General features: G+C 46.8%; 1 protein-coding gene across 1 annotated transcript in view; it reads right to left on the bottom strand.

The window, feature by feature from the left end:
* Positions 1-2,948: 2,948 nt before the first annotated feature.
* Positions 2,949-14,890, bottom strand: part of CASP9 (caspase 9) — a 28,020-nt gene continuing 16,078 nt past the window's right edge. Inside the window, exons 7-9 of the mRNA XM_023732165.1 lie at positions 6,303-6,482; positions 5,586-5,695; positions 2,949-4,139 (exon numbers count right to left, since the gene is read on the bottom strand). Coding sequence (XP_023587933.1) covers positions 4,050-4,139; positions 5,586-5,695; positions 6,303-6,482 — 380 coding nt within the window. The 3' untranslated portion in view covers positions 2,949-4,049. The remainder of the gene's footprint in view (positions 4,140-5,585; positions 5,696-6,302; positions 6,483-14,890) is intronic.

Below are 14,890 nucleotides of genomic sequence, written 5' to 3'. Positions count from 1 at the left end.
TTTTTTTTTTTTTTTTTGCCTTCTGTTTCTCCTCTTCCTCTTCTTTCCCACACCCACTTAGCTCCACATACCACATCTTCCCCCCTCACTCTTGCCTATCTGCACTGTGCACTGATCATCACGCCCCCAAGCAGCACAGGTACAGTCTACCAGAACCTACCTTGAAATGCTCCCTGGCCCTGCCCTGCCGACCCCAGTTCCTGCTGCAAACGACCAATCCCAGCCCCACTCCCATGCTGGACCTGCCCTGCTGCACCATAGCTAAGCAAATGGCCCTGCCCATTGAACAAGGTGGTGGGAAGTACTGTGCCCACAGACAAGCAAACAACAAAGAACGCCAAGCCCACCTGCTCAGACATAACCAAATAAAACAGAAAAGCAGGAAGAAACAAAAATCTACAATCAATAAATGAAGAAAATACTCAATATCCCAAAGACAGTAGACAATATCAAAACATATTTAAAACACAGGACAGGATGGTTCCAGCAGGTGTCCAAAATAAAACACCAGATGACCTTCCAGTAGAGGAAAAGGCACTGGAACCCTGAAAGGGAATTCAAATCTCTAATATTTAGGGCTATCCAAGAGATGAAGGAAAGAGCAGACCAAAATGAGGAAAAAATAGACAAAATCATGGAAAAGACAGACAAAACAATGGAAGAGTTCAGGAAAATAATACAGAAACAAAATGTCAAAATAAACTCACAATTAGATATCATTAAAAAAAAAAAAACCCAGCAATTAGAAATCAAAAGATAAACAAGATTTCAGAAATGGACAGTGTCATAGAAGGTTTGAGGAGCAGGGTTGAAACAATGGAAGACAGGATCAGTGAAATTAAGGACAAATTCATGGATACTACTTTGTTTGAGGAAAATTCAGAGGAAAGAACCAAGAAAAATGAAGAAACATTGAGAACGATATAGGCTACAATCAAAAGCAAAAATTTGGGAGTGATTGGAGTTCCAGAACAGGCGGAGGAAACAGAAAACACAGAGAGGATCATTGAAGAATTGCTAACAGAAAACTTCCCTAATATCATGAAGGATGAAAAGCTGACCATCCAAGAAGCTCAACAAACCCCATACAGGATAGACTTCAAGAGAAAATAACTGAGGCATATCATAATTACACTCGCTAAAACCAAAGACAAAGAAAGAATCCTGGGAGCAGCTCAAGAAAAGTGAAAAGTCGCATACAGAGAGGAAACAATAAGACTAAGCTCTGATTACTTGGCAGAAACCATGCAGACAAGAAGGCAAGGGGTCACACATATAAAACCTTGAAAGAAAATAATTCTCAACCAAGAATAATATATCCTGTAAAACTCTTGCTCAAATACGATGGTGAAATTAGGACATTTCCAGAGACTGGAGACATCCCGAGAGTATGGCCCCTGGACACCCTTATAGCTCAGTAATGAAGTCGCTCCTGAGGTTCACCCTTCAGCCAAAGATTAGACAGGCCCATAAAACCAAATGAGACTAAATGGGCACACCAGCCCAGGGGCAAGGATGAGAAAGCAGGAGGGGACAGGAAAGATGGTAATAGGGAACCCAAGGTGGAGAAGGAGAGAGTTTTGGCGTGTCTTAGGGTTGGCAACCAATCTCACAAAACAATATGTACACTAATTGTTTACTGAGAAACTAGTTTCTTCTGTAAACCTTCATCTAAAGTACAATTTAAAAAAAAAAAAAGTTTAAGAGATACAGCTAAGCAGCCTCTGAAGACAACTGACAGCCACACTCATAGGGCATGAGATCTATAAACATGTCAATCCACACATTTCACATATAATTTTTGGGAGTTCACAGGTCCCCTGGAGCCCAATCAGGACTCCAGGCCAAGGCACCACAGCAGGTCAGTGGAAAGCTGTGATAACATCTTATTCACCTCAGGCAGGAGCTGCCTTAGAATGGCTGCCTCTGATTCTAGGGCTTCGAACCAGTTCATTCCAATTTGAACCCCTACTGAGAATCTGCATTTCTAACAAGTTCCCCAAAACCCAAACCCACTGCCATCAAGTTGATTCTGACTCATGGTGACCCTATAGGACAGAGAGTAGAACTGCCCCAAAGGGTTTCTAAGGCTGTGAATCTTCATGGAAGCAGACTGCCACATTTTTCTCCAGCAGAGGGCTGGTGGGTTCGAACCGCCAACTTTCTGGTTAGCGGCTGAGTGCTTCTAACCACTGCACCACCAGACCTTACTTAACAAGTTCCCAGGGGATGTTAATGCTGCTGCTGGTTAGGGATCAATTCCGAGAATGAGTAGTACGGCAGTCGTTCTCAACTTTTATTATACCTAAGAATCACCTGGGGATCTTGTTAAACTGTCGATTCTGATTCAATATATCTGGGGTGGAAATGCAAATTCTCAGCAGCAAAACAAACTGATTCAAAGCCCTGTCTGATTCACGTGAGCAGTGCATTGCCCAGAAGAAAGACAGGGAAACTGCCAAACACAAATCTGTTCTTTGGTTTATTTATTTTCCTGTCTGTGTCCCTACAGGTGATTGCAAATAACTAACCAAAAGAAGTACCCGGGACTGTTTCGGACGTGGAAAGGTTACAGAAGGAAAAATAAAACAAAGTGGCAACTACATAAATCTTACCTTGGTGCCAGTCTTATTAGCAAATTGTCCTAATGTCCAAAAAATAAAAACCAAACCCGTTACCATCTAGCTGATTCTGACTCATGGAGACCCCATGTGTTACAGAGTAGAACTGCTTCATAAGGTTTTCTTGGCTATAATCTTTACAGAAGCAGATTGCCAGGCCTTTCTTCTGCAGTGCTGCTGGGTGAGTTCAAACCAACCTTTAGGTTAGTAGTTGAGTGCAAACCTTGCACCACCCAAGGACTTCATCCTAATGTCCAAAACCAAAACCAATTCCCATCGAGTTGATTCCAACTCATAGTGACCCTATAGGACACTGTAGAACTCCCTCATAAGGTTTCCAAGGAGCAGGTCGTAGATTCGAACTGCAACCTTTTGGTTACCAGACGAATCTTAACCACTGCACCACCAAGGCTCCTCCTAATGTCCAGGGGCCCTAAAAGCAAGAAATAAGCTGGGGTCACGACAGCCTAAAAGACCTCAGGGATGGGGCCTGGGATCCCAGGATTGCCCTGAAGTACCGGGGTCCCTCAGCAAGTCAGGCACTTGGGAGGCACAGGCCACGAATCAGAAGATCTGGGTTCTGGCCAGGTCTCTCTACTGGTTAACCACATTCCCCTGGACAAGTGATTTAAGCTCCCTCAACACAGGGTGCACGCCCCTGCCACCTTCCTAGGATAGGGTGGTATTCAAATCAAATGCAACGGGGAAATGTTTTGAAAACGGCAGAAGTTACCTTTGGAAGGAAGAAGAGTGTGAGCAAAATAAGGAGGGGAATGGGCAGAGAAGAGTCCATAGTCACCTAAGATTTGTTTTTTAAGACTACAACACAGGAAAAATTAGCAAATTTTAAAACTTCATTTAGAATCCACAGATAAAAGCTGTTCAGACTCCAGTAGCACCAAGCCTGCGGATCTAAGAGATGTTGGTTTCTTTATTGCCGAACATTCCCAGCAATCAGTGGCTTTCCAGCTGGGGCAATGTTGCCCCCCAGAGGACATTTGGTGATCTCTGGAGACATTTTTGGTTGTCACAACTTGGGAAAATGCTTCTGGCACCTAGTGGGTGGAGGCCAGGGATGCTGCTCAGCATCTCACAGTGCACAGGACAGCCTCCCACCACAGAGAAGCATCTGGCCCCAAATGACAATAGAAGGCACAGGGGCCACAGGCTTCGTTCACTAGCCAAGGAACCAGCCGTGGGTGAAGGGGCCACGTGGTGTCCACGGCATCCTTCAGCTCCTCTTCCTCCACTGCCCGTCCGCCCTTCCCGTCCAATATGGAAGTCTGTCTGCCCTCATGGGGAAGGAACAGTCACTCCACAGGCTAGAAAACCCTTCAAAGCATGACAGCCACAGTCATAGCGACGTCCAGGCCCGGAGCAGAAAGGTTTAGGGCTGTAGGTAAGGCAGGGTGTGGGGCCCGGGCCTCATTAAGTTTTAAAGAAAAGTTTTTTCCGGAGGAAATTAAAATAACCCGGCATCTGTTTGTAAATCCCTTTCTCTGAAACAGCATCGGCAACCTGTGAAGACATAAGCACAGAGCAGTCTGTGAGTTCTCGTTACTGATGTAAGAACTCAAAACGGGCTGGGAAAAAGTCCACTAAATCGGCACTTTATAGAGCAAAACTACTCAGTCGCAAAAGGACAAACATCGTATGATCTCACTTATATGAAATAAGCAAACATATAGAACCCAAAGATTATGAGTGGTTACCGGGGGTAGGAGGAAGGGGGAAGGGGAAATTTTTGCTTAGGTGGTAGAATGATTTGGAAAAGGATAGCGAGACTGGCAGCACAACATGAAAAATGTAATCAATGTCATCAAATTGTCAATGTGGAAGGTGTATTGGCTAATGTTGTGGCGTGCATATTTTCACCACAATAAAAAAAAAACACAGCTATAACTGCAGCCTCCTTCACTAGAGTGTTTTAAAAACAATCAACTCAACTGAAAGTTTAAAAAATTTAAAAATGACACTTAAAATGGTCAAAATGTCAATTTTTATGTTAAATATATCTTAGAGCAATAAAATTTTTTTTCACAAAGTTCAAAGCCGATTGGAAGGTTTGCTTGAAGAGAAGCCCAGAGGTCAGGCCCAGGAGCTGCATGTACTACCTAGCCCTGACTGTCCCCTCTCCCACCCACAGGGCCCCAGGCTGCCTGAGGTTCACTTGCCCAAGGACCACCACAAGGGGCGCCCCCTGGCGTTCTGCCAGGTGTGGCCCTGCACTTGCTTCTCTTCTCTCCTCAGCTCTGCTCAGCAGGGCACAGAGCCGGAGCCTCCCTCAGGAGAAAGGAGTGGTCCCCGTCCTACGGCCCCTTCCCATGGCACAAAATACCTGGGCAGAGCAGAAGGAACCCTAGTGTGCTAATGCCCAAAGGCAAGGATGAGGCTCTAGATCCTCGGTGGAGGCAACTGCTTGGAGTGGGGTTTTCACATAGGGGGCTGCAGCTCTATCAAGCCACCCTTCAGTGGTCTTCCTTCCATTAGGGCCTCCTGAGAGGGGCTATTCTAAAGGGGAGTCATGGTTCTTGAAGAGCATGACTATGCAGAGGGGTAAAGGATGCCGGGACAGCCCCACAGCCTGTCTCCTTAGGTGCCATGCTTGGCCACTGAGCTTCCCAGCCTGGCCCTGGGGACCCACACCATCGGGGGGGAGGGGAGCTTGCTGGTTTCAGCCTAGGAGCCTCAGAGGAGACAGCGAGGAATGGCAGCCCTGGGGGACCCCCAAAGGGCAAATGTTACCACAGGCAGTTCTGTCTCACATTAAGAGAAGAAAGAGCACAGACTCTCATGGCAAATCAAGGCACAGAAGCAGACGGGGTGCTTACTGTCTCTTACCTTTGGTTTGGGCTTTATGCGTCTCAAGTCAGGCTGGCACCCTGCTTGGCCCCCCCCCACCTACACAGAGGAGGGCACCCTGCTCCCAGCATGTGCCCCCTTCTGCAAGAAGGCAGGCCTCACCCTGAGCAGAAGAGTCTGCAGGTCTTCAGAGTCAGCCCACTGCTCCAAGACACCGTCCAGGATCTCGATGTACCAGGAGCCACTCCTGGTATCCCTCCAGGAGACAAAACCTTAGGAAAGAGAAAGGCTGGACCCTGTCAGTGGGCCAGGGCCCCCCCAGGTCACCCCCCTCCCTGGGCATGGAGGCTTTCTCCACCTCTGGACTCTGACACAGTTTCACATCTAGCATAAACAGCCCATGTTTCTGCGGCTCTGTCCCCTCTGTGATCATATTTCATCCTCACAACCACCTTGGGACTTTAGTTATGCTTCCTATCTTCCCAACCAGGTAACCAAGGCTCAGAAAAGTCAGGTGGCTTCCCTACAGGTATGCAGAAACTAACACCTATTCTGTGCCAGCCACTGTGCTCAGTGACGTGCCAGCCACCTTGTTTAATTCCCATGACAACCCGTGAGGTACAATTACATTCCCATTTTAAAGATGAGAAGGCTGAGGCAGGGCCAGGACCAGGGTGAGGTAAGTGAAGCACACGTACCCAAGAGCATGTGCCTCCTTAAGCTTTGCACCCTAGGGCCACCTTGCCTTGCCCTGGGCTGGGCTCGGAGTCACACAGGTGGCAAGAGGCAGAACAGGTCTCTTCTTCCCCATCACAGTGGCCCCTAGGGAAGGTGAGAGGACTCACCAGGCTGGGAGCACCAGTCCCCTGCGGCACTCACCTGGGAAGGTGGAATAGGACACGAAGATGTCGCTGGGTGTGGGCAGACTAGCCACGGCGTCTGGCTGGTCGGAGCTCCCTGGGCCTTCCTGGAACGGGGCGGCGTCTGACTCGGGGTTACTGCCAGAGGCCCAGTCTTCGGAGGAAGCAGAGGCCACCTCAAATCCATGGTCTTTCTGCTCTGAAGGAAGCAGAAACAAACACCAGCTTGTCACCGAAACATGGACCATTTTCCTGGTGAAAAGCGAGTTCCTTTCCTCGCTTCTTGGCATCATCCAGCCTGTCCCCAGCCCAAGACGGTCTGATTTCCTCTGGACCCAGGGTCTCAGTGTCGGGCAGACACGAGCAGGAAACAGAAACAGAGCTTTACTTCAAAGAAATGATAAAAGTAGCACATGTCTTACGGACTGAATTGTGTTCCCCAAAGAAGATACGGTGAGGTCCTAACCCCTATACCTGTGAATGGGACTTTGTTCGGAAATAGGGTTTCGAAGACATTATCAGTTACCGTGAGGTCATACTGGAGTAGGGTGGTCCTAATCCAATCATAGTGGTGTCCTTATAAAACAGTGGAAGAGACACAGAGAGACACTCCGGGAAGACCACGTGAATGAAGACCCATCTACAAGCCAAGAAGCACCCAGGGCTACCAGAAGCTGAGAGACACAGGAGAGGATCCGCATCTACAGCTTCAGAGAGCGCATGGCCCTGCCACATCCTGAATGCAGACAACTAGCCTCCAGAACTGTGAGACGATAAATTTCCGCTCTATAAGCCACCCAATTTGTGGCGTTTTGTATAACAGCCCTGGGAAACCAATACAATGCTGATTAAATAAGATTTGAGGGAGAAAAAAGGAGAATGCAGAAATTTTACAAACAGCTCTAAAAACCAGTCACGGAACAGTATGTAAAGACGGCCCATTTGGCATATTTATTACAGATACATAGACAGAACAGACAGATAGATGGGTAGGTAGGTAAATAATAGATAGGAAGAAAAGGTAGATAATAGATAGGAAGAAAAGTCTGGAAGGAAACACACCAACAGTTAACAGTTAACAATGTGATTAACAATCCTGAGGAACAGGACTGGAGGTGGGGGTTGGCAGAAGCCTTTTACCTTTCACCTTTATACACCCCTGAAGTCTTTTGGTTTTAATGAGCACGAACAACTTTTGATCTCTGAGTGTACCTCTAATACCTCCATTCGTCATTTTGTAGTTAGTTGCTGTTTTTAACCACATTTACGGCCTCTGCCCTACCACACATTAAAACTTCAACCTAACGATTAAAAAACAAATTAGAACAGAGCCTAGCCATCTTCACACCACTGCAAAGACAACTGTGGCTGCTAACAGTTTGCTGCATCTCCTTCCAGTCTTCTATTTGTTGTCACCTGGTTATTAAGATGGCAAACCCTGGTGGCACAGTGGTTAAGAGCTATGGCTGCTAACCAAAAGGTCAGCAGTTTGAATCCACCAGACGCTCCTTGGAAACTATGGAGCAGTTTTACTCTGTCCTATAGGATCAGGGTCACTGTGACTTGGAATCATCTCCACGGCAATAAGTTTGGTTTTTTTGGTTGGTTATTTACACATCGCAGTTCAAGCAATTGTGCTTTTTCCCCTTATTATGGCAGCAAAGGATTTTCCACGGGTTATTACAGAGCCTTGTTTGAGATCATGGTTTATCACACGATGGTGAAAACATACACGCATGCACACATGTCCACACACGTACGCACACGTGTCCACACATGTACACGCACGCACATATGTCCATGCCCGCACACATGCCCACACACGCACACATGTCCACATGCGCACATGTCCACGCATGCACACATATCCACACACGTACACGTCTGTGTACACACATGTGCACACACATGTCCACACACGTTCACATGCACACAATTCTGCACGTACACATGTCCACATGTCCATGCATGTACACATGTCCACATGTCCACCCACGCACACATGGCCCCCACCCACACATGTCCACCCACGCACACATGTCCACACACACATGCAGACATACATGGCACCCCTGGGGTACAAAGCTCCAGCACAGGCACCAAGGGGAAACAAAGGTAAAGAGAAAATGGGCTCTTCTGTCTCAGGAGCTAAAAGCCCAAACTGAAAAAACTATGTCCTCAATTTACATTGAGAATCGCATTAAAAAAAAGAGCCATAGAAAGCTCATCTCTCTCTCTTTTTTTGGGTAGGAATATAGTGAGGAAAGTGTCCACTATATCACACAGTATCCCCTTTATGAAAAGGAGCCCTGGTGGCACAATGGTTAACCACTCGGCTGCTAACTGAAAGGTTGGTGGTTCAAACCCATCCAGCAGCTCCTCAGGAGAAAGATCTGCTCCTGTAAGATTACAACCTAAAAAACTCAATGGGGCAGTTCTGCTCTCTCACATGGGGTCACTATGGTCAGGATCAACTCAATGGCACCTAACAACATTCCCTTCATGACACTGAGGGAGGAAATTTTTTAGGTCACGGTACAGAGGCTGTTTCTCCTGAAAAATGCAGCTTCTGTCTTAAGGAGGCTGTGGATCTTATGAGTGATCTTACCTTGCCTCAGCTGCAAAGCCAAATTTGTTGGACACCACTAGCAAGTATCTAAGACCTTACCATATATGTATTTCTGGGTACCGAAATTACTCTTATTTTCTGCTTTCCTCAGATTTCCTCTCTCTTTATTTTCTTCTACTATACCATTTGTATTTGTTGTGTTAGCTACTGTTGAGTTGGCCCCCGGCTTATGGTGATCCCATGTACAGTGGAACAAAACACTGCCCAGTCCTACACCATCCCCATGTTCAGTTGAGGACTGGACCATTGTGATCCACAGGGTTTTTGTTGGCTGATTTTTGGAAGTACATCACCAGGCCTTTCTTCCTAGTCTTAGTCCCTAAAATATACCAAAACCTGTTCAGCATCATAGCAACACACAAGCCTCCACTGACAGACAGGTGGTAGCTGTGCATGAGATGTATTGACCAGGAATCGAACCCAGGTCTCCTGCTTGTATTTCTTAAGCTATCTCAAATCCTTTTCTAGAATCAAAGGAGGCATCAGAAGCATGCCAAATAATGACACAAAGTCACAAGTAACAGGATCCATGGAGATGCTTACACTTCTGGCCCAGTAATTCCACAAGTGGAAACATATCCTAAGGAATTAATTCAATTGAGGCCAAAAGCTCTGTGTTTATAATAAAGACATTTGTGGTCATGTTAGCCAAAAATTGGATATCACCTAAATGGCTAACATTAGGGAAGTGGTTTGGTACATTACTGCATATCACTGAAATGGGACATTATAAACTCATTTGAACTAGTGATGATGAAGACTGTGGAGACGTAGAAAAAGGCTTAAGGAATAATGTGAGATGAGAGAAGCAGACTGCCCGTGGGCCGGGATCCAATGGTAAGAGGCAAAATGAGATGCCTGTCAGGTTCCCAGGACGCTGGAGGATTTTTTTTTTTTTTTTAAGTTGTTATCTTTTCTGTCTTTTCAGTTCGAGAATCCAAACTCCCTGTTATGGATTGAACTGTGTCCCCCAAAAATGTGTATCAACTTGGCTGGACTGTGATTCCCAGTATGGTGTGATTGTCCACCACTTTGTCATCTGATGTCATTTTCCCATGTGTTGAAAATCCTACCTCTATTATCTTAATGAGGCAGGATTAGAGGTAGTTATGTTAATGAGGCAGGACTCAAATCGACAGGATTAGACAGTATCTTGAGTCAATCTCTCTTGAGATACAAAAGAAGCAAGCAGAGAGTGAGGGACCTCATACAACCAAGAAACAAGAGCCAGGAGAACAGCATGTCCTTTGGACCCGGGGTCCCTGCACTGAGAAGCCTCTAGACCAGGGGAAGATTGATGACAAGGACCTTCCCCCAGAGCTAACAGTGAGAAAAAGTCTTACCCTGGAGCTAACACCCTGAATTCGGACTTCTAGCCTTCTAGACTGTGAGAGAATAAATTTCTGTTTGTTAAAGCCATCCACGTGTGGTATTTCTGTTAAAGCAGCACTAAGACACTCCCCAAAAGCAGTGGGAGGCAGGACAACAGCGAGGTCCTGGCAGGACTCAGACCTCACAGCTCAACCACAGAGCCATGAGGCTCTGTATTTGTTAATGAGCATGAACTACTTTTGGCCCCAAGACTTTAATACCTACATTGGTCATTTTGTAGTTGGTTGCTTTTTTAACTACATTTGTGGCCTCTTCCCCCCACCACACAGTAAATGGCAACATGACTAAAAACAAAACAAAGCCCAGCCATGTTTTCATCACCCCAATGACAGCCATGACACGGGTTACTCTGTCGGAAGGTCTCCTGGGATGAGCGTTCCTCCACAGGAGAGCTCACTGTGGGGTACATAAGGGCGCTACGGAAAGAGAGCAGCTAAGAGCTTCAGAAAAATAAGGCAGGGTCAGGAATGATCCCAAGCCAGGCAGGGCTCCTGAGGGAAGGCTTCCTGGGACGGCGACTGTGAGCCAGGCTCCTATCAGGAGAGAAGCGAGAACAGTCCCAGTGGGAGAAATGGCAGGTGTCGGGCAGGCCCACGGCCTGGATCTATGGTGGGAAACGGCAAGGACAGAGGGGGGTCACAGGCACCCAGGAACACTCAGGGCCCATCTGAAGGGACAGAGGCAGTTCTGGGCCCCCCTTCACAATAATAACACTCCCAGTTGCCATTGAGTTGACTCCGACTCACGGCGAACTCACATGTGTCAGAATAGAACTGTGCTCTGTGAGTTTTCAGTGGCTGATTTTTCGGAAGTAGATTCCCAGGCCTTACTTCTGATGTGCTTCCGGGTGGACTTGAACCTTCAACCTTTCAGTTAGCAGCCAAGCACATTAACTGTTTACACCACCCAGGGACTCCAATAATAGCAAATGTTGTTGTGTGTGGTAGAGTTGATTCCGACTCATAGCAACCCTATATGACAGAGTAGAACTGCCCCATAGGGTTTTCTAGGGTAAAATCTTCATGGGAGCACATTGCCAGGTCTTTTCTCCCACAGATCTGCTGGGTGTGTTCAAACCGCCTACCTTCAGTTAGCGGCTGAGTGCTTAACCATTGTGTAGCCATGGAAGAGGCTGCATAGGCCCAGCTCACTATTATTGACTCCCCATTGCTAACCGCCACATTGTCTCCTGATTTTTCCCTCCCGTTGTGGTCTCTACAAAAAGGTTTAAGATTAACTGATGTTCCTCCCTGGAGGGTGGAAAACAAGTGATAATGATCTAAGAATGAAAAACCAAACAAAGCATCCATCTTGTGACAAGAGTAAACAGGACGTCACTAGATAATCTCCAAAGATGTCACCAGATAACCTCTAAGAATACCAGTGGAAGGTTAACTCATCTAAGACATCACCACCTCAAAGAAAAACTACCATTAAAGATCCACAATCCTGTCCCTATAAGACTCCAGCCGATCTCCAGTGGGGGAGACGGGTTTTTTAGAGGAATCTATTCCCCTCTGTCCCCTGTATATCGATATATAATAAACATCTTGCTGCTCACCTCACCCGTCTCAGAATTGGCTATTGCGGCAGGCGGCTCCAATCCGCGTTATTGCAGTAACAGCCGCGGCAACTTATAGTAGCTATTACCAACATGTACTGATCTCTCACCTTGTATGGCTGAAGTCCAGAAACTGTTGGTTATTTGCCTGCTTTCCTACCACTAATCTGCAGAGACCAGGATTATTCTGCCCCACATTTTTCTACCTCTCAACTATCCTGCTGCCTCCCATGGAGGCCCGAGCCTGCAGCAAGGCCCTCTTAGAAATGTGAAAGCTTTCCAATCTTATTTATAGCTTTCTCAGTTCATCGCTTCTAATTGCTTTCTTGATAGGGACTATAGTACATGCTCTAGGTGTCTGGGAATGACCTGAAGTGGACGGGGAGGGGGAACTGAGATGTGAGTGTGGGACTGCTGCTGGGTCTGCATAGGCACCTAGGGCAGCTGGGGGCAGGGGTGTTTACATGGGGAATGCCAAAAGAATGGCCTAGGGGGATAGGGGTGAGCAGAGAGACTGCTCTGAACAAAGGAAATGGGACAATGGGATCAGAGAGAGGAAGATGGGCAAAAGAGAAAGAGTGAGTCATGTGGGGATGCGAGCTGCATCTTCATTCATGTGTCAATTCCTCATTCCCCAAATCCGAGTGAAGGCCTAGCCTACAGGGCAATGCATTTTATGTGGAGATTTCTTCTTGAAGAGCCTTGTTAATTCAAAACTCCCTGTAGGGCAAGACTCATCTTGCCATAAGAATGAATACAAAGCAGAAGGAGGATGCTGCCACTCAGCACGTAAAACCCACACTGTAAAATCCACAATTGCCGCAGCAGGCTGCTGTTGCCTTCTGCCTTCTTATGAGCTCTAGGATTATGAAGAAGTGTCGCCCAAAATTAACAGCTCGGTTTAATCCAGGCAGCTGCTTGGCTTGGACCACGGCCTTGTATGACATGGACATTCCACACAGATACTGACTTGAGGCACGTTTTTCAGCCCTGAGACTCACACAACCTCTTAATGAAGGGGTGGATGATATGTCAGAGGTTTTTTCATTGTTTTAAATTATAACAACAGTGAACTTAAAAATAGCAACACAAGAGTCACCAAAATCCGGGGCAGACTTCTGAGGCACGTAAACAACAGGACAGCAAAGGAACACTAACAGAGAAGGCGGACGGTTCTGTATTTCTCTTTGCCAGCTAAAGTGGTGCCACCATGTGGCAGCAGTGCTAAACACACAGTCACTCAGCCTGCTAGAGGCAAAGCAGAGACCTGGACTCAAGTCTGTGGACTCTAAAGTGGCATCTGAATCACTGCACTCCAGCTTGCAAATCTTGCTGTTCCCAATGAGTTTTCTAATTGGGTGGGGGCAGGGGGTGCTGTTGTTGTTAGGTGCTGAGTCGATTTTCAACTCATAGTCACCCCATGTGACAGAGTAGGACTGCCCTACTGCCCCCTAGGGTTTCTAGGCTGTAATCTTTACAGGAGCAGACCGCCAGATCTTTCTCCCACAGAGCCACTGGGTGAGTTTGAACCGCCAAGTTTTCAGTTAGCAGCCAAGCACTTAACCATTGTGCCACCAGGACTCCTTAATGGGGAGGGGGGTCTAAATTATTTCAAATTTTTCTCATAGATATATTTTTATATGGTTCTATTTCAAATTTAAATAATTAGAATCCACAAAAGATGCACCCTTACTAGGAGCTTTGTGCCAGGCTGGGGACCTGGCTGTGGAGCAGACAGGCCTGTGCCCCCCAAAGAGCTGACTGTGGGATGGGTGTTCTCAATTCAAGGAGAAAGTGCTAGGATGTCCCTGGGGTGTAGCACTACCTGGTTCTCCCCATTCTCTGGGAGATCGCACCAAGGGACAAGGAACACCTTTCAGACATCCAACCCCTGAGGAGCCCAGGACAGAGGTGACTTACTGCCAATGATTCGATTCCAACACATAGTGACCGTATAGGACAGAGTAGAACCGCCCCATAGGGTTTCCAAGGCTGTAATCTTTACGGAAGCAGACTGCCACATCTTTCTCCTGTGGAGCAGCTGTTGGGTTAGAAACATCGATCTTTCAGTCAACAACTGAGCACTTAACCACTGCACCACCAGTGCTCCTTAGAAGGGACTCACTGGGACAGAATTCCCAGTGTTCTCAGCTTCTGCCCTCAAGTACCACAGTTCTCTGAAGCACAATGTTTCTCGCCTCCCCTGCCCCGTTTTTAAGAGAAAATCAAGTAATGTGAAGTAGAAGTTAGGTTTAAAGTCACAGCATATGAGCATATGGCAAAACTACAAATAATCCTTAAAACTCCCTCAATCACCAGAAGCTGGGCCCTTGGGAATTGAAACGCCAATAATTAAATTGTTTCAGTTGTCTCTGTTGTTCAGCTAGGGCCTCCCTTTTCCTGAGATGGTGGGAAAAGGGTCTAGCTTGATGGGGATTGGGGAATGATGATAATAAATTTTTATTTCTCCCTCCTATGCTTGGAGCCCTGGTGGCGCAGTGGTTAAGAGCTCGGCTGCTAACCAAAAAGGTCAGCAGTTCGAACCCACCAGTTGCTCCCTGGAAACCCTATGGGGTAGTTCTACTCCGAGTGATAGGGTCGCTATGAGTTGGAATCAACTCAAAGGCAATGGGTTTGATGGTTTTTTTTGGGGGGGAGGGGTATGCTTTTTTGTTTGGCCAAGTCTCTAGAGTTGAATTTGTCTAAGTTAAATGAGTCTGTGATGCTACTGCACCACAAGACTTAAGACTAAAACCAAAAACCAAACCAGTTGCTGTCAAGTCAGTTCCAACTCATGGTGACTCCATGTGTGTCACAGCAGAACTGTGCTCCATAGGGTTTTCAGTGGCTGATTTTTCAGAAGTAGATCACCAGCCCTTTCTTCCTGGCTGCCTCTGGATGGACTCAAACCACCAACCTTTCAGTTAGCAGCAAGGGAAGTAACTGTTTACACCACCCAGGGACTACCAACCTCGGAGGAGTTGACAAAGCTACTCTAGGTAGATCGAGCTACAGCCATACGGCC

Source organism: Trichechus manatus, unplaced genomic scaffold (assembly GCF_000243295.1).
Source record: "Trichechus manatus latirostris isolate Lorelei unplaced genomic scaffold, TriManLat1.0 scaffold00048, whole genome shotgun sequence".
Taxonomy (NCBI): domain Eukaryota; kingdom Metazoa; phylum Chordata; class Mammalia; order Sirenia; family Trichechidae; genus Trichechus; species Trichechus manatus.
The sequence above is the reverse complement of the archived record's forward strand: the minus strand, read 5'-3'. Positions and strand labels throughout refer to the sequence as shown.